Source organism: Quercus robur, chromosome 1, assembly GCF_932294415.1.
Source record: "Quercus robur chromosome 1, dhQueRobu3.1, whole genome shotgun sequence".
NCBI lineage: Eukaryota > Viridiplantae > Streptophyta > Magnoliopsida > Fagales > Fagaceae > Quercus > Quercus robur.
Genome location: NC_065534.1, coordinates 31,448,574 through 31,469,180, shown reverse-complemented (window position 1 = coordinate 31,469,180; position 20,607 = coordinate 31,448,574). Strand labels below are relative to the sequence as shown.

At 34.4% G+C, this 20,607-nt stretch overlaps 1 protein-coding gene across 2 annotated transcripts; it reads left to right on the top strand.

Moving 5' to 3' along the window:
* Window positions 1-13,258: 13,258 nt before the first annotated feature.
* On the top strand, window positions 13,259-20,085 carry LOC126729981 (factor of DNA methylation 3-like). Of its 2 annotated transcripts, XM_050434942.1 has the most exons (8): window positions 13,259-13,459; window positions 13,957-14,003; window positions 14,132-14,269; window positions 14,375-14,599; window positions 14,733-14,837; window positions 15,830-16,042; window positions 16,971-17,203; window positions 19,670-20,085. In XM_050434942.1, the coding sequence occupies exons 2-7, from the start codon at window positions 13,965-13,967 to the stop codon at window positions 17,187-17,189; spliced, it is 939 nt and encodes a 312-aa protein (XP_050290899.1). In that variant the 5' UTR covers window positions 13,259-13,459; window positions 13,957-13,964; the 3' UTR covers window positions 17,190-17,203; window positions 19,670-20,085. The 2 variants fall into 2 exon arrangements, with proteins under 2 accessions (XP_050290899.1, XP_050290900.1); XM_050434943.1 differs by lacking the exon at window positions 13,957-14,003.
* The last annotated feature ends 522 nt before the right edge of the window (window positions 20,086-20,607 follow it).

Below are 20,607 nucleotides of genomic sequence, written 5' to 3'. Positions count from 1 at the left end.
GAAGAAGGAATGGCTGGATTTGAAACGATTGAGCAACATGGAAGGAGGAGAAGGATCTTTTTCAACTTTGTGACCCTCAAGTGCTAAAGGAAGAGCAAATTTTGGCAATTGATCAACCTCCTTTTGTTTGGTGGAAGTTGAGGTTTCGTAATCATAACATTCGCAGTTTCCATTACTTTTCTTGTCCTCTTGTTGAAGACTCTGTAAGCCCTGCTAGAGGAAGAGTAGCCAAGAAAAATTCCTTCATCACTTCTTATGTCAAATTTTCCCACATTTTCTTTATCTTTCAAGATGAAGTAAGTGCCACCAAATATTCTGAAATACTTCACATTTGGTTTTCTTCCTTTCCACAGCTTATATGGAGTTTTCTTTGTTCCTGGTATGAAGTACACTATATTCACAATGTGACATGCAGTATTCATAGCTTCACCCCACAAATTTTTAGCAACATCTTTGTTGTACATCATAGCTCTAGCCATCTCTTAAACGACTCTGTTCTTCTGCTCAACTACTCCATTTTGTTGAGGATTAATGAAACCTGAAAATTCTTGAGCTATGCCAGCTTCAGTGCAAAATTGCTTCAGTTGAGAGTTTTCAAACTCCCTTCCATGATCACTCTGAAGGCGATTTACAATCTCTCCTTTCTCATTCTGCAATCTTCTACATAGGATCTCTATTTGTTGAGGAGCTTCAGACTTGGACCTTAGCAAAATTACTCACGTAAATCTGGTAAAGTCATCTACCACAACTATGATTTATCTCTTACCTCCTAGAGATTCAGTTCTAGTAAGACCCATGAGATCAATATGGAGTAGTTCAAGTGGTCATGTTCTGGCTATGGTCAGGGTAGCATAATGATGAGCTTTTACCTGTTTCCTAAGTTGACATGGTCCACATACAACATTATCAACTTTAACAAGTTTGGGAATGCCTAACACCACTTCCTTCTTAGACACAATTGAAAATTGCTTGTAGCTTGCATGTCCCATCCTTTAATGCCATAAATCTTCATTAGGCATCTAAATGCTATTACAGACTATTTTAGCATCCAAAACAAGACCATAGCAATTATCCAGAGTTTGAATCCCACCAATAAGTTGCTTGCCTAATTCATTAAGTACTAGACATTTTCCTTCGGAGAATGGCACCATAAAGTCTTGATCACAGATTTGACTTATGCTCAGTAGATTTACTCTCAGTCCCTCTACATATAAAACATTTGCAATGTTAGGTAATCTTGGCAAGGAGATAATTCATTTTCCCTTTATTTGGGATTTGCTTCCATTGCCAAAAGTAATATTGCCACCCTTTTTTGGTTCAAATGTTTTAAAGAGTGAACGGTCTCCAGTCATGTCTTAAACAGACACTATCAAGGTACCATAGACAGGTGTTCATTACTTCAAGGGCAGTATGCATCATGAAACATACTTCATGTTTATTAACCAGGTCATATGGTAAAGTTCTTTCTCTGTAACTTCTACTGGATAACTTTAATCGAGCCTTTGTCTTTCTTTTACCAACAACCCTGTGGATACATCTTTTAAGACAATTTAGTCTTCTTTGAAATTTGCATTTTTCAAGAATTAGCCTAAACTAATTTTAACAAATCATCCATATACAAATCCTTTTCTACCAACAAAAATAGCAGTTTCAAATAAGTGTCGAACTTACTTGTCTTGAGAAACTGAAGAACATCAATGTTAGTATCACAAGAGAGACAATTAGAAAAAGATTTGTTCATGTAAATTGTATCCATGAAAATAGGGGTCAATGGATCACACAGCATAGATTAAAAACTAATAAGAATGTGCCCACTCTGATACCGCTTGTTGGGTTAAAATAGATTGACCCCGGTTAATTAATTCAGTTACCAAAATTGATTAATTAGGTCAAATTACAAGCGAATCATGGAGGTACCAACAAATCACCAAATAAATTAAGTGCAGTAGAAATTAAATTGACACGGTGATTTGTTGACGAATGGCGAAAACCTCTAATAAGGCAAAAACCCCACCAAGTGAATTTCAGGTCACGACTCCTAAGAATCCACAAATCAATAATCAAGCGATTACAAGTATGAGGAATCTTACCACTACCCTAACCTTTCCCAAAATACTAACCTATGTAGTTGATCATTCGATCTAATACCCAATTGGACTTGATCGTGTAGTAGACTTCTTCACTTTGCACAAATCTCCAATATGTGACTAACTCCTTTGCACTAATCCTAGTACGTGACTAACTTCTGCAACTTGATTAATTGTTGTTGATTGCAAAGTTCTTCACTTCATAGATGATTAAGATCATGAAGCACTTAGTTACAAAACCCTAAGGTGTACAAATGCAGTAGCTTCTCATAGGGTATATCTGTTCTAAGTCTCCGTTTCCGTGTTTGATGACTTTTAAAATAAGCCTTATAAATTACTAAGGTTGTAGAGAGAAAAACCCTAATCATTCAAGTCATCATGGGCCGAATTTTAGATCTGAGAATTCTAAATCGTAATTCTTGATAGATCGAGCTTGTGTCAAGCTTGTGTCGAGCTTCTTCATTAAACCTCGATAGATACTAGTGTCGAGACTAGCGTCGAGCTTCACTGAATCTGTTGGGTTCTAAGACTTTAGGTTTAAATGTATTATAACATCAATTTGTAATGTTGGCAAACCATGATCAAAACGTTTTAGTCTTTATTTTAGGCTTGCTCAAAGTGTGTTTAAGTGTAAGGTTGGAATCAAGTGTTCTACAGGATTTATTGTGTAAATATGCCTAGCGCGATCGATTGAGAATTAGACTCGATCGGTCGAAGCTCATGTAGATTGTTTTTCTGCAGAATTTTCCAACTCAACCCAAGCTCGTTTAACGTGTATGGTTTTATGTTTTGTCTTAAGTATAAAAGGGAAAACTCTAGCCATGTTTTTGGTAGCTCCTTATGTTGTGTGTGTGAATCTTTTGTGAGATTAAGAGATAGTTGCCTTCACACATACTTAGGGTTTCCAAAATTCAAGATTATGTCAAGAACTTGGTGATCGATTCAGTTGCTGCATTCAAGAAATTAAAGATACACAAGCGGGTGTGCTTGTGCTTATTGGGGATTCAAGAAAGAAGTAGTCCGTGGACTCGGAGCTATCACGTGGTTGTGGTAGTAAGTTTCCTACTCGAGATAGCAATAGGATGTTAGTGGTCTAAGTCGCTATTGTGTAAACTTCAATTCTTTCATAGTAAATTCTATTTTACCTTGAGGATAGGTAGGTTAAATCCTCCCTAAGTTTTTTACCATTTTGGTTTTTCTGAGTCATCATATTTTTGTGTTCTTTATTTCCGCACTTTATATTGATATGATATATTTGTGTTAACCTAGATCTGAAATTTGACTAAATAATTACTTGGCTAATTTACTAGGTTAATCTGAGTGTGTTTTAAGGGTTCTAAAAACAGACAAGTGGTATCAGAGCGGGTAGCTCTCTTGTTGTTGATCTTTTGATCTCTGAGTTGATCCTTGACCTCGGTTGTCATGGAACATGGACACTCTTGTTATTTCACCTCACTTTGATGGGAATAACTGTGCTTATTGGAAAGTAAGGATGAAAGCATTTCTAAAATCTATTGATGAGAGAGTCTGGAACTCCGTTGAATACAAATAGGAGAAGCCCACTACTCCTGTTAGTGAGTGGCAAACTTCTCAAAAAGAAGCAGTCGTGTTCAATAGCAAAGTTATGAATGCTATCTTTAATGTCGTTTCTATGGAGGAATTTAAGAGAATCTCTAATGTTAAGGTTGCTCATATTACTTGGAATATCCTCCAAACTATGCATGAAGGCACAAAAGCTGTTAAAATTAATAAGTTGCAGCAATTAACAACTAGATTTGAAAGCATTAGGATGTCTGATGATAAATCTTTTGATGAATTCTATGCTAAACTTAATGATATTGTTACTGCTTATAATCTGGGTGAAATCTATGATCAATTTAAAATTGTTAGGAAGATTCTTAGATCTTTAACTGAAGATTTTAGACCTAAAATGAATGCCATCACTGAAATCAAGGATGTGGACTCTATCCCTATTAATGAACTTGTAGGATTTCTTCAATCCTATGAGTTGGACCTACCAAAGACCAGCAAATCCAAATCAATGGCTCTTAAGTCTGTTGATGATGTTGATGTGGGTGGATTTAATGATAAGCTCTCTGCTATAGAGATTGCTTACCTTGCCAAAAACTTTAAAAATTTTCTTATGAATAATAACAGAAGGGCAAGAGATAAGAACACTGGTGAACCTAGAAATTTTAGGAGGAATGATCACACTAAGGTTAATAACACTAAAAAACCTAAAGAGAAAGTAAGTCAACCTTCTAATAATTCTATGGGTCAATAATGTTTTGGATGTCAAGGGTATGGTCATATGAAATCAGAATGTCCAACATTCTTAAGATCTAAGGGTAAGGCTATGGCTGTAACCCTTAGTGATGATGAAGTTTCTGACAATGAGTCTAGTTGTGATGAGAATGGAAACTTTATTGCTTTCACAACTACTGTTGTAGTTGATGAGAGTGTTTCTGTTGAGGAGAACCCTTCTGATGGGGAACTCTCTGAGGATGAAGATTTTCAAGAAGCCTACAATAAACTTTGCAAAGTTGCTGCAAAAGATGCTATGAGTGTTGATATAGGCTTAAAGAAAATTGCATCTCTTGAACTTGAAAAGAAAATTTTGCTTGTACAACTGTTTGATGCTAATGAATTGTTGAATAATGTGAAGACTAAGAACATGCTTTTACTTGATAAAGTTAAGAATTTGGAACTTGAATTATCTACTGCTAGAGAACAAACTAATAGGTCTGCAAGCTCCAAACTTGATCACATGCTGAGTGTTCAAAAGTCTCCCTCTGACAAAACTAGGTTAGGTTTTGTAGAAAGCATCTCTGTGCCTGAAGCCCATTCCACAAACTTTGTTCCTTCTTCTGAACCCCCTGTGAGTGAGGTTGTCAAACCTTCTGTGAGTGAGGCTGTTAAATCTGTTGAAGTTACACCTCCTAGGAAGATTAGGGTTGATCTTCAAGAGTCTAAACCTAAGACTCCTAACCCTCCTAAAGGCAAGTTGCATGATAAGCCTACTTGGGTTTGTCATTTTTGTGGAAAGTCTGGACACATTCATCCAAACTGTTTCAAATTGCAAGCTACTAAGCGAGCAAATAAGCCAAAAGTACTTATGTCTCAAGCACAAGATCCTATGGTACTTATTGATGAATTGGTAAAGGCTTTAAACCTTTATTCCAATCTTGGAGTTGGAAATCATTCTAATGTGAATAAGAACTCCAATGCTTGAGGTGCATCTAAAAAGTTTTGGATGCAAAAGACTCAATCTAATTGAGTCCTTCTGACATGGTCCTTGTGCTTCATCGCTCTATTCTTGATGACCATACTTCTTTGTTTTTTTTTTTTCCTTGTTTTTGTTTCTAGGATTTGCATTGCATAACACTCATGCATTTCATTTTAGGATTGATTTTGTTTCTTCTTTTCAAAATAATAAAAAATTTAAAAAAAAAAAGGAAGGAAAAAGGAAGCAAAATGTGTTTTGCATTATTTTTTCTTGGATTTGAAATCAAGGTTGGCCAATTTATTTTTACATAACATGTTTATGTACTTTGTTTAGCTTGAATGAGCTTATTTATTGCACTTTACTAGTTGAAGCCTTGTAGTGCATGTTGTGTGGGAAGATGTTTATAATTTTTTATCACTTTATCTTGATCTTAAAGTCACATGCTTTTGATTGTCGAACTTGAACTTATTGAGAAAGGCATAAATAACCATCTCACCACTGTTTACTAGCCAATCATGAACACATTAGTGCATATCATAAGATTTACTGCTCGAGAAAGTGTAGCACATGCACAAAAAGAACATAAGGTGCAGCCTCAATTTAAATACTAAAATTGGTGTGTACATTATTGAACTCTAAATAAATCAATCAAATAAAATTGATGTGTACATTATCCCGGCTATTTTAATAAGTTTCTGATCAAATAAAATTGGTGTGTACATTATGAGGCAAATCAAGAAACTTACATGATTGCAAGCTTGTTTTCTAGGAAATGTGGGAGTTATATGATGTAACTCTTTAGATAATTGTCTCTTTCAAATTTATGTGATGAATTTTGTAGAAATTATGATTGATTTCTATTTACGTATCACCTCACATGTATCTCAAGCTTTTGTTAGTTGCACACATTACACAAGTTACTCTTTGCTAAACTTTATACATGTTATTGTGTGTAATTTTGGTTTGGCCAACCTAGCTTGAAAATTCCTTGAGTTTTATGCAAAACATGTTTAATACTTGCAAATATAAAGTTAATTGATTGAAAATCTTAATTTTGGGAAAACTGGGTTCAAAACAAGTGTTTTTGAAAAGCATTTCATCTCATACTCATGCATTTTATTCATAAAATTAAATTCTTTATGGAGTTTTTGTAGAAAATTGCTCTGTTTTTCAAAAAAATTGTGCTTTCCAGATTTTCGATCGATCGAACCTGTTTTTCAACAGATCGAAAATGCGATTAAAATTTTGGTTTGAACCTGACCATTTCGATCGCTGTTTGATTGGTTCTGGATCAATCGAAGGCATTTTCGACCGATCAAACCTAATTTTCGATCGATTGAAAATTGTATAGGGAGTTTTTAAAAAAAGGCTTTATTTCTCATGTGTTCTTCACTTTTCAAACTCTTCTCTCTCTCTCTTCAATCGGTCTAAGGGTCAAAGAAATTTTTTTTTGTTTTCCTCCGAATCTTTTGCAAGGTTTTTGTCTTCATACACCAATAAGACCTTTTTACCCTTCCTTTTGCATTTATTTTCATGTTTCATGCATTAAATCATGCATTTTGGGAAAATTTTGAACCAATGGATTTTTGGGATTTTTGATGATTCAAGCTATTTTTCTTAAAATTGATCAATGGATTTTTGTTATAAGATGCTATATAACTATTATTGATGGTTTAATTTGATCAATTTGGTGATTTGTGAGAAATTGAAATTTCTAGGGCTTGAAACTACCCAAATTGGGGTTTTTGTTCAACTAGGTGTAATTTGATGAAATTGGCTTGTTAGATTGATTCATTTGATCATTATAATGTGTTATCTATCTTAGGTAATGATCAATTGGTCAATTTCTTTAAAATTGAACAAGTTGTTTTTCATATTTTGGGGTTTTTGTTATAAACTCTATGCTGAAGCCAATTTTGTGAATTTACAGTTAAATTGAACTTATTCTCACTGCATTAGAGCATGCATCATTTGCTTATACTGTTCATGCATCATATAGAATTGTTATTTCTATATTTTTTTTGTGCTAACTTGCAATCTGCCCTTGGGTTTTCTTGTTTTTCTTTCTTTGTTTTTTTTTCTTTTATCTGTCCTATTCCGACCTTAGCATCATGTCTAGGAAAACTAGAGCCAATAGGAAATCCACCTCCACTTCTTCCCCCACCTTTGATAGTGAGCAGTTTTTGAGTGAGAAAAACCAAGAAGCGTTTGCAAAGCTTAATCTTAAGAGGAACATTTGAGCTGAGAGAAAGGTTCTTTTAGATGAGCTTGATCCTAAGCTTAGGCGTAACTTTGAGCGTAGGGGCTGGTTACCATTGTTGGATGTAGATCATCCTCCTCCAACTACCTTGATCAGATAGTTCTATTCGAACCTCTCTATCCACTCTTATGATTCCAACATTCTTGACAACTCCAGGCTGACGTCACCTATGACGTCATCAGTGCCACGTCAGCCCTAGCCTACGTTAGCATCCAGTCATCAGCTGACATCAGAGTCACGTCATCTTGCTGATGTCATCTCCGTTGACTGTTGACCGCGTTGACTTTGGTTGTTGACCAGACCGTTGACTTTGACCAAGCCGTTGATTTTTTCACAAGGTTGACTTTTGTTGTCAAGGTTCTCCTTACCCAATTTTTTCGCATAGATTTCATTTTTGCAGTTTGTTTTTGCATATTGTGTCTCTAAATGGATAAAATGATATTTTTCTTCCTTGCCCCATCAATACTATATTGGAAGGGAATAAGAATTACTTATCTTGGTCTCAAGCTATGTGCAGTTTTCTTAAGGGTTGCATGCTCTAGCAATATTATATTGGTGCAATCACTATTCTTGTCAAGGGGGCAAGTGAAGAAGATGCTACCTTCCTTAGTTGCATGATTGAATGGGATAGTCACAACCACATGATCCTCACATGGATTTGGAACACTTTCATTTCCTCCATCTCCAATCTGTTGGGTAGCTTTGATGATGCAAAATCAGCATGGGATATGTTGGCCAAAAGGTACTCCACTACTCACAGATCCATGAAATATCAGTTAGTGGTTGAATTGCATCAACTCAGGCAAGAATCAGGACAATCCATCAATGACTACTAAGATCAACTTTACTTCATTTGGGATCAAATTGACCTTTTTTATCAAACTTGGGCAAGCTCAAAGGATGCTCAGAAATATGCTACCATTAGAGATTAATTTTGTCTCTATGAATTCCTTATGTCACTTCACAAGGACTTTGAACCCATCCGAGGTCAGCTTCTTAATCGTAGTCTTCCTCCCTCTCTTGATACTGATGTAAACATGTTGGTTAAAGAAGAAGCTCGTCTTGCAACCCTTCAAGCCCAGTATAAGCTTAATGTTTTGGCTATTACTCATTCTGCTCCATCCATAGAGCAACCTCAGCAATCAGGTGATTCCTCTAGCTCTAGCAATCATCACAGGTAGACCAACAAAAAGTTTTGCAACTATTGCAAGCATCTTAGCCTTTTCTACTCAGCTTAGTCTCCTCTTGTACTCTGTGCATTCTCTGATACTTAGGCAGGAGATCCCACTGATCGCAAGCCCATTACTGGTTATTACTTGTACTCTGTGCATTCTTTGATTTCTTGGAGAAGTAAGAAACAAACCTTTGTGGCCCGCTTCAGTACTGAAGCAGAATATCGTGCTCTTACTGATACCACATCTGAGCTTTTTTGGCTACGATGGCTTCTTAAATACTTAGGTGTGTCTACATCCTCTGCTACTCCTCTTTATTGTGACAACCAGAATGCCATTCATATTGCTCACAATGATGTCTTCCATGAACAGACTAAACACATCAAGATTGATTGTCATTTTATCTGTTATCATCTTGTCCATGGTGCTCTCAAGCTCTTCTCAATCTCCTCCAAAGATCAACTTGTAAATATTTTCACCAAGTCACATCCTAAGGGATGCCTTCGTGATTTGGTTAACAACCTAAAGTTGGTCTCACATCCACCTTGAGTTTGAGGGGGGCTGTTAACGTGTATAGTGTTGTAGGCTTTAGGCCCAATTAGATTACTTGTATAGCACACATTTTTGTACTACACTCTTACTTGTACTGCGCACATATGCCTCCTATATAAAGGCACTCATGTATATTCTTTCACTATGAAATACAATACTATTGATTTCAGTATTTCTAACAAGAAGAGAGACAGGAAGTTGAAGAGGTTAACAAGTTTTTGTCTTTTCGAATTCTCAAGAAAGATGGTTTTATAAAAGATCTCAACGTAGTGACTTGTGCATCAGTATTTGAAGCAGATTGCAAGTGAGTTTTGGTTTTGGTGGGGTCAGGGTTTCTTCGACCTTATGGCCCAGTACTACCAAAATGAGGATGAAAGTTCAAATATGTGTATAAACACCCTTGAACGTTTAGACCCCCAATTTACAAATTAACCAATTCAAGTTTTATGTCAAACAACTAGTGTGCGGAAAATGAACATAAGCTATAAACAGAATTGGAAAACAATCTAAGCCAATTATAAATCACATCCACAGCAGAAAATAAAAGGCAAAGATAAAGGGAAGAGAGATGCAAACACAAGGACAACACACGATGTGTTATCGAAGAGGAAACCGAAGCCCTCGGCGTAAAACCTCTCCGCCGCCCTCCAAGCGGTTAATAATCCACTAGAAAATGTAGTTGGGATACATGAACAACAATAGACCCTCCAAGCCTAATCTACCCGATGTACCTAAGCCCTCCAAGCTTCTTGCTCCAACGAGGTTGCGCCGAACCTTTTTCTTTTCTAGCTTACCGGATTCCGCTACTAAACCATAGCATCCGCCATCTTTGGCATCTTCCAATGCTTCCCAAAACTCCAAGAACACTCAACACTCTAAATGGTTGTTGGTAGTGTTTGGATAGAAATCTCCTCTCAATAGGTATGACAATGAGAGAGGGAATGAGAAGAAACTACAAAGATTTCTCTCTAAGAATGAGTAGCTCTCTAATTGGGTGGGTGTTTTGAAGAAACCTCTCTTAGGGTTTTTCTTTCTGAATAGCCACACATATCTTGTGGGAATGAGGGGTATTTATACTGGTGTGAGAATGGAATACGAAGAGTCAGTTTTTCCAAAAACAGGGCTGGCTGGCGACTTGACTGAGTCGCGAGTTCAAGTCACGAGCTAACTTAATGGCCAGTTTGGATTTTTGTCGTGTAGTGCTCCAGGTGGCGTGACTGTTCAGCTCCCTTGCATGCTCTGCACGTGAGCAACTTTTGGCGGCTTGCAAGCCGCGAGCCACCCGCGAGTCTCTACTTCACTGCACTGTCTTGAGCATTTCTTCACACTCTCTCACACACTACCCTTACATGATTCCCACCTAAATACAAGGTTTCTAAGTGCTATATTACAAGCAAATTTGTCATGGAATAAAGCCAACACATGGTTGATTAAATTCAACCTTACAGAGGATAAGTTATGCACAAGTGGAAAAATGATGTCAATGGGGAAAATGAGAATTAGTCAAAATTTCACAATGTAAAAGTTTGTAAAAATTTAGTGAAATAGTTTGCGGATGTAACAGGAACCTAGAACAAAGAATTTTCATTCCAACAAAAGTAGTTTATTTTTTCCCGTGGTTTTTGGCCAAAAAGTTACTGCCAAATACTCTAAACATCCCATTTTATTTGGTTTGTTTGGAAAATCCAACATTTTAAGGGAGAATCAATTAACGTATTGACTTTTAAATAATAATAAAAAATATGAGTTTTCAAAACTATCCTTAATAATTTAAATTTTAGTCAAACAGAGATATTGAATTTTTAAATAAATAATGGATACGTTAGAAAATTTATTTGTTGGCTTTTCAAAAATGACTTCATTTTAAGACGTTCCAAAATGAAATAGAGGCCATATAATTTGGGACTTAAGAAATATTATTTATGGGTTCCACTCTATGTTTTTCCTTACCATTTTTCTCATTGCGAGTCCACTCTACTTCCTTTTCTACAATACCTTTTTTTAAGACTAAAATATTATTTTGGTCCATCAATTTTACCAAAAGTTTGTTCCTCGTTCCTAGATGAAAAAAATATCTTTAAAAAAAAGTTTAAGGACAAAAAATGAAACATCTCAATAGTTTAGAGTGATAATCGAATTTTTTTGATAAAGTTTAGGAATGAAAATAATATTTTACACTTAAAAAATTAAACCTCTTATTTTATTTAGCTTTTAAAAAGGTTTTCAGCAAACACATTAATTGAGTACAAAAACATTTTAGTCACATAAATTATTGAATGTTCATGTAATTGTTTTAAATGTTTAAAAATTTTAATTTCGAGTGATGATGTCATGATCAAATCATTCCCTCCTAAGTAGGGGTGTTTTTCTCAAAAAAAAAAAAAAAAAAAAAGTAGGGGTTTCCAAGCGGCCTACCTAACCTACTCGTGCTAGACCCACCACCACTCGATCCAACAACTCCAACGGTTGGACATGGGTCTTGACCTCTCTAAACCTAACCTCCGGCTACCTTGAGCAAATTCGTGCGGGTGGCATCGGCCTCCTCGGCCCATTCCCAAAGCGAACGATACCTAATTGGGGAAAGATTGGTTCCTCCCACAAAAATGTGCCTTTTAGTGGGAGGAATGAATCTTTCCCCAATCAGGTATTATTCGCTTTGGAAGATCTACTTAATGGGTATACCCCACTTGTGAGCTCATGCTTATAAGCTGCAGGTGGGAGGCGTCTCTCCTCGATATGGGATTGAGCAAATTCGTGCGAGTGGCATTGGCCTCCGCCCATTCCCAAAGCGAACAATACCTGATTGGGGAAAGATGCGTTTCTCCCACACATGATGTTACAAGTTAGTATGTAAATAAATAATAAGTGTTACAATAGGCAGGAGCTGTGATGAATTTTAATGGGAAATTTTGGAGGATGGTTGGAAGAAATATAGAGCTTTTTTTTTTTTTTTTTTAATAATTTTATAAACACTGATGGGGAATGATGTGAATGTTTTATTTGGTCAGCTGGTCATACAAACCTGAACCTACCAAAACCAAAGCTCACTTGCAATATGCTTCAGATACCAGTGCACAGGGCCGGCCCAAGCGTTTTGGAGGCTTAAGGCAAAATCTTCAAATGAAGCCTTTATATTATCAATTAAATAATATTTAACTAGCATTTTATATAATAATTTTTTTTAAATCCATTCTTTTTACTTTTTAATATGATTTTTTTTTAGAAAATGTTAAAGTTATAACCAATTTTACTACAAACCGGTAATGTAATGAATGTGATCAATGACATGAGGCTTACAAAAATACTAGAAATATTATAAAATTTACAATATGAGAATTACAAAGATATATCACCAATCACAAATATTCATTCAAAAATGCATTCAATAGTTTGTTGAAATCCATCTATCATATTCATTATCATATCAAATTATAAAAGTTATGGAGACCACCACGCACTTTGGTGCAGTGATCACTCCACAAGTATAAGTTCTTGTGAGGTGTGAGGGGTAATGACCGAAATTTAAGTTTCTAGAATAGAGTTATATACACTTAGATTAGGATAGAATAGAATTTTTATTTTGTATAAAAATAATTAAATAAATAAAATTTATGTAGTAAAATTTATAATATTTTTAACATTTGAATTATTTATGATTAGTAATAATTCTATTTGTAAAACCTATTTATTTAAATTTGTCTTATCTTTATCTCTAACATTACTTAATTCTTTGAGCTTTCTTAATAGTAAAAAAAATTGAAAACTAAAATGTTTTAATACCTCCCAAAAATATTTATATATAAAAAATAAAAATAAATAAAAATTTGCCCCCACGTTTGGGGGCCTTGGGGCCTTCTCTAGTAAGGGGCCTAGGCAATGGCCTAATCGGCCTAAGCCTAAGGCGGCCCTGCCGATGCGTATGTCATTACTCATTACGTTGAGACTTCAGATATTTTTTGATAAATCATAAAACGATCTTTCTTCAGAATCTGAAAAGACAAACAAAAAAAAAAAACAAAAAAATTGTTACCTCTTCAACTTCCTCTCTCTTTCCATATGAAACGACCAAGAGCCAAATCTAGTTCGTCTACATAAATCCTGTTCAGGTCTGCGATTGCTTTACTTGAGGAAGCAGCTGCTCATCATAGACTGCCTTTTTAAGGTAAGACTTGCCATTTCTCTTTCTTTCTTTCTTCACGTTTTCATTATGCTTGGTTGTGCTCGTTTCATGATGACTTACAATAACAGAGAGTGTTCAAAAGGATACAATTGTTGTCTCATTAGTTTTTCCTTTTGTCTTTTGGCTATACAATGAGAAACTCAACTAAGCTCTATGGTTGCATTAAGATTAGTAAAAAAACAATTGATATTTCACATCATAAAGTTGTATTATAGAATAATAATAAAAATACCTTTTGTTTTACTTATATTTTTGGCATTTCATCATTTGAAAAACGTTGTCAAGCTAAAATTTTTGAAATGTTGATTCAAATTCTAATTTATTATTTCCTGCTGAGTGTTTTTTTTTTTTTTTTTTTTTTTTGAGAAATCGGAATGATCCCTTTATATAAGAACCTTCTGTTTTACTTATTTTTTGGTTTTTCATCATTCGAAAAAGGTTCTGCAATTCATTGACCTTGAGATTTCTTTTAACTGCAGCGACATTTATGGAGAAGTCTGTCAGTGCATTGTTAGAGGATCAAGTGGTGTAGTATTCATTCTTTTGATATTTTCTCTCGGACTTAACTTAATTATTAAAATTATGATTGCATATGATATGTATATCCATTCCATAAATCTAATACAAGAAACTTTGATTGGCTATTCATGGCAGGGGGAAGAGACGAATCTCCATGCTAGGATTATAGAGCTAGAAAAGAACCTCGACAATGCCAAACAAAGGTTAAGCATGGGAGAGGATCAAATGGAGAGATTTTTAAAATCTACATTGGGGTTTGCAGAGGATAAAGGGGTGTGTTATGGATTCTTTTTCATGAAATTTCTTCGGTTACTGTTCAGTATGTATAAGTTATTAAATTTCTTATGATTTTTATTTGAAATGATTTATCAATGGCAGAAAGAAAAAGTGAAATTTCAATCAAGAGTTTCTAAGCTAAAAAGGAAACTTGAAGCTTTCAGACAAGTATCTGGCAGTGCAGACGAGGTTGATATGGAGATCAAGGAAAAGATGCAAGCAACTGAAGTAGCTATGGCTGAAATGGAATCTCTTAATCAGAATCTTATTGCCAAGGAGCGTAAAAGTAATGATGAATTGCAGGAGGTTCGTAAGAAATTGATGGATGTAAGTATTGCTAAAATGTTCTATGCTTTTGCGTTTGTTTTTTACTACATATATGCCTCAACCTGAAAATCATCCGAGTTTATACATTTATGTATTTCTGGAGGAATGGCTGACGCAATGGTCTTTAAAACAGCAAGAAGAAGACTTGGAGCTGATGGAAGCAAGAATCCAAATTCTTATTGTTAAGGAGCGAGCTAGTAATGATGAACTGCAAGGGGTTCGACAGGAGTTGATCAATGTAAGTATATCTTTGTGTGTAAACTACATTTATTGTTCTGGTGGATATTTTTGGGATCTGATGTAACATTTAACAGAACCTGCTCATTGAAGAAGTAAATTTTGTAGACTTAAGCTCCTACAACAATATCTGGTAGTTGTTAATTACCAGTTTAATGGCTTTTGAAGTTGATTGTTGAAGACTTGTGCTAATTGACAAGCTGAACTGCCGTAATTTTGGTATCTTATTTCTGTTAAATTTTTGTATTCTCTTGATGCTGACACCAGTGGCGGAGGCAGAATTTTAGTCTAGAGGGGGCAAAATTAAAAGATGATATTAAAAGTGAAATTAATCTAAAAAATATTAACCAACAATAATAACAAAATAAATAAATAGTTGTAAGCAAATATGAATATATTTCATATTATTAAAATAAATAAACAAAAATAACCAATTCATAGCTACTAAAAAATTTATAAACTGATGGAGTAAGAATGTGATTAGTGTTACTTAAAAAATATAATGAATAAATGTTAGAAATTATTTTTTGTGATTGGTGACATGCCAATTTGTAAGATATAAGTAGTAAAATTTGTAATATCTCTAGCATCATTCAAGAATAAAATGCTGTGAAACGTATCATAAATATTAAAAATGGTGTAAATAATGATATAAAATAAAAAATAAAAAATAAAAAATAGTGAAATAGGTGCAAGTTGCAGTAGGACAAGACAAAAGCAATGGTTTGGTGACTTTCAACCAAGTAGAAGTCTTTTTTTCAATTTTTTTTCCTCCATGTCAGAATGTAACTACTTTAGACTACTATTACTAAAAAATTTCAAGAGAAGTTAGGGGGGGCAGGTGCCCCCCCTCGCCCCCCCTCTGGCTCCGCCAGTGGCTGACACAGACATGTGTGCATTGAGATGTTTCAATGTTGTTTATACTTTGTTACCAATGAGGTAATGTCATTTGATTATGGTACCTCTATAAAGTTAAATTTACCTTGATTGCAGAGTTTAGGAAAATGTGGAAGTGCTTCTTATATTGGAATCAAGAGAATGGGAGAGCTTGACTCTCGACCATTCTATAACGCAGTTAATAGAAGATATTCAGAAAAAGAAGCTAGTGATAAAGCTGCAGAGCTTTGCTCAATGTGGGAGGATTACCTTAGGGATCACAGCTGGCATCCTTTTAAGACTGTCATGGGTGAAGATGGAAAAACTGTGGTATGCATTCAATACTCTAGTACCAGCATAAAGTTTCTTTCCTTTTTATCTTTTTAGCTCACCATAGTTTTCAAAGAAACAAGTTTAGCCTTAAACTAATTTGAAACTATCTCTTCCAATTCACTACCTGGTGATTTATCAAACAATTCAAATTCAAATGTGTTATTTAAACATATCACATGACTCATTTAAAAAGCCATGTGATTAAAATTACATGTGGATGGTCTCTTTAGTTGTCACATAGGGAGTTGGAGGAAGAGAACTTCAAACCGGTTTAAAGCTAAATTTTTTCATTTTTCAAATATTTGTTATTGGACAAATTTGGCTTCGGACTGGTTTGAAACTATCTTTTTCAACCCATTATATAGTAATTTATAAGACTATCCATGTGTATTGTTTAAACAAGTCAAATATAAAAAATATTGTAACTATAACTACACATAGATGGTCTCTTCAATCGCCACATCATGCATGGGTTAGAGGAAGATAGCTCCAAATTAGTTTTAAACCAAACTTTTTCCTTAATTATGCTAGACTCAACATTGCTTTCTACAGGTTGGTTTATATATTTTAAATAATTTGTTAGTGTTCTTTGGAAAGGTTTATGAGGTTTATTGTAAATAGTACTTTATCAACTCTGCAACTTGGTCTTCTAGCATTTGTAGTTCTATATCCAACAACAATGCCACCACCTTGCTCTTCTAGTCTCCTGATTTTGATTCATTACTAAACTCAGTGATCATAATTTTGATTTTAATGGTAGACTGCTTCATTAGTTATTATCCCCACACATGTAGGAATTTTTTTTCTTGCTCGGACTTCTTGCTTCAATTTTTCTAAATCAATTTGTACCATATTTTCTCTTTTTACTGCCTTTCCCTTTTTTCAAATTGTTATTAACTGGTTCATACTGGATTTGGTTGTGCAGGAAATAATTGATGAAGAGGAGGAGAGATTGAAAGGTCTAAAAGATGAGTATGGTGAAGAACTTTATAAGGCTGTGATCACAGCCTTGATAGAAATGCATGAGTACAACCCAAGTGGTCGATATGTAATATCAGAGCTATGGAATTACAAAGAAGGGAGGAAGGCATCAATGAGAGAGGTAGTATCCTACATTCTGAAGCAATGGGAAACCCCCAAATGAACGAGGAACTGAAGGTTAGTAGTTTTACGGTGGAATCTATGGACGTGAATGGTGTAGATTTCATTTGTATGTCTTAATAATAATAATAATTATAATCAATCAATATAAAGCAGAGACCTCATGCGGAAAAGTATGAGATCTTGTCATGTGGTACTTAAATCTTGCATTTAGCCTCTTTAACCTCTTCTCATTAACTCTTTTTTGCAGTTACCTAAAAGATCAAGTTAACTTTTTTTTTAATTTTTAATTTTTATTTTTTATTTTTTATTTTTTTTACTGTTATCTAAAAGATGGGTTGCTATTGAAAGTTGGATCAAATTAGACCAAACCTTATAAAAAGCCCAAGCCCACTTATTCCCTTACATATTATGACCCAGGCATTATCCTTTCCCACCTGTAGATGAAAGTCAAGACTCTAACCCACCTACAAAGTCTCTTTCTCCTCTCCATGTGTAGATGAAACTTGAAAGTCAAGACTAACTTTCACTATTACCAAAATAAAAGACCTGAGATTGACAAAACATTTGTAAAAGAGAGAAGTAGGAATCTGAGGGGTTATCACCTCTGTCATACTGGCCTCCCACCACCATCAAGCTGTCGAAACCTCCTATGAGTGTTTTATTTTATTTTATCTTTTTAGATTAAGTTTGGTAATTTGGTTGCATAGTTTTTGCTTTAGGTATATAAGTAAAGAGAATATTTGGTGCACAATGTAAAGCGATAATATTCTACCATAGTTTTAAATCATTTATAAGATACATGCATACGCACTTGTCCACACCATGTTTTAATGTCGCACTATCGATGAGTAAAAGGTGGTGAGAAAGTTGGGTATACTTTCATTTCATGATACACAATCTGCGAACACAACACAAATTAGTTGATTTTCATGGTCTATTACTCTTTTGCATTTATTTTTTGGTTTCATGATTGTTTTAAAAACAATCTTACCTTGAGAGTGCTACAAATGTGCAATAAAGTTACTAAATTAATTTTTAATATTACAAAATGTATATGTTTCTTTACTCTAATTTAGTTTATTTTTTATTTATTTATAATATATGTATAACATTAATTCTCCAAAAACGTTATATATAAAATATTACAAAATTATCCGTGCATCGCATGAGAAATTACTAGTTATAATAAATTAATGAAATTTACAATATTAGACGTGAATAGTGTGAATTTCATTTGTAAATCTAAATAATAATAATAATAATGATGACAATGATGATGATGATGAATGTACTTTACTTGGCATTGTGTAACCCCATGACCCTGCTGCCAAAAGAGGGGAAAAAAAAAACAAAAGGAAAGATCTGACATTTTCGGTATCCATTACACCACTCAGCAAACAGTTCACTTTTATGGTATTTGAAGGTGTAATTTGCATGTATACGTCACTTATGGTTCATACATTGACTTATATTTTTGTTATATTGATAGTCTTTACTTACTGATTAAACACAAGACCTTAAATGGTATGAGACTGTTGTAGTGCTACCTTTATCTATTGTAAAATGAGCAACTGTGAAGCACATATGAAATAGATAGTTCAGATTCCTTGGAAAATTTTGTTTACCCTTGCACCCAGGCCACCCAAGTTATTATTATCTTCTGTGGAAATGAATGCACAATAGTCAACGGGTTAGCTTCTCGTACTACCATCTTTTACCACATGGACACCTCACATCAAATTTGCCCCTGTTGTATTAACCTAGAAACACCTTTTTCATGTTTGAAGGGATTCTTACTGGGCCAAACTTATTCGGTTGAAATTGAATGTTCATGCACTAGCTTTTGCGTTTTTTGAAACCCCATTGTATCATTGGGGAAAACAAAATGCGTAGTTTTAACTATCTTGCTCGGGGTATTCCTTGGAACTTTGTTTTCCTTTTCGCTCCTTGGACTATCTAGTTAACTAGCAATGATAATATTTTCTGTAACGAATTTATCATTCTGTCACACTTCATACACTCTCCCACTCTATTGAATTTTCTAATCTTAGATTCTTAGTGCCAAGACAATTCGACAAAGATTAGTAGTACATTCCCTGTAGCCAGGCATCCCTCTCCGTCCAACATTGTTTTTTTGTTTTTTTTTTTGTTTTTTTTGGATAAGAAAAAAAAAAGTTGTTAAATTTAATACGACTAGACGTTCAAAGGGGAATCCAGGTCCAGCTGGAGTGGGTGGTCTCATTAGGGATGAAAATGCATGCTGCGTCCTTGGCCTTAATCTCATTATTGGATGAACTACTAGTGCTTTTCCAGAGTTCTGGGTTCTTAGGTTTGGCTTACTATTAACCTGAAATAGGGGATTTAAGAGAGTATTTTTATTTATTTATTATTTTATAAGAATCAAGAGATTATTAGTTAAATTTATTCTCTTCTTATTACTAAATGTATGTCTATTACACCCCGCCCTCCCCTCCCCCTCACCTCACAAATAGACCTTAACACTTATATCTCTTATTGCAGGAAACCTAAAAGCACATCTATAGGGAACTAATCGGTGTGCTGATATTTTGTCTAGCTAGGGAAATCAACAACAGGAGAGGGGCTAATACTTTTATGATATTTGTCCCAGATTTGGGCTTAGCTGTTTTATTGGGACAGTACTGGAATCCGTATTTAGTGTGTATCATGAAACTTGTTGCTTGATTTGTAGTAAATTTTATCTAGCAAGCTAATACACATCCTTTGTTTTCAGAAAAAAAAAAAATATATATATATATATATTGAATTGAAAGGATCAACTTTTCATCTGCAGGATTTTAGGGTACTGCAAAAATGTATAACTTGTCTGCAGATGTATCAAGCTAGGCTTATTCTCTCTTTTTTGTGAATCAACTGTTTGACGGGTATATTAAATAGCGGTCTCTTTTCTTCGTTAATTGTGATTGTCTCATATTTAAAAAATTGGGGAAAAATAGTTGTCAAAGAATTAGATATCTCGAGAATACATCAATACCAAACAAAGCTTTAGTCTCAAAATTTTGGAGTTGACTATGGATTTTTGACCGATTAGTTAGGGTTAGTTTGTTTTTCCCTCTCTATTTTACTATATCTGAATACTTATTCTCACTTGCTCCCTTAACTGACTTGTTTGTGTTTTCCTACTATGTGATTTTTGGTCTTTATCTCATCTTTTTTTAGTTCCTTAACTAGGACCAATTTACTGTTTCTTAATGATCTTTCATCTAAACATGATTGAACCATCTTAAATGATCTTTTCTCATCTTTTCAGCAGTAGAGACTATTCCAATCTTTGAGTGAACTTTGACGATTTGAAACAACTCACAATTTCTTATTGATTATGATAATAAACCTAAAAGTAGATATACAACACATGCATATATTTGAATTTAAAATAATAATAAAAAGTTTTTTACAAGTGTTTTATGTTGCATTTATCC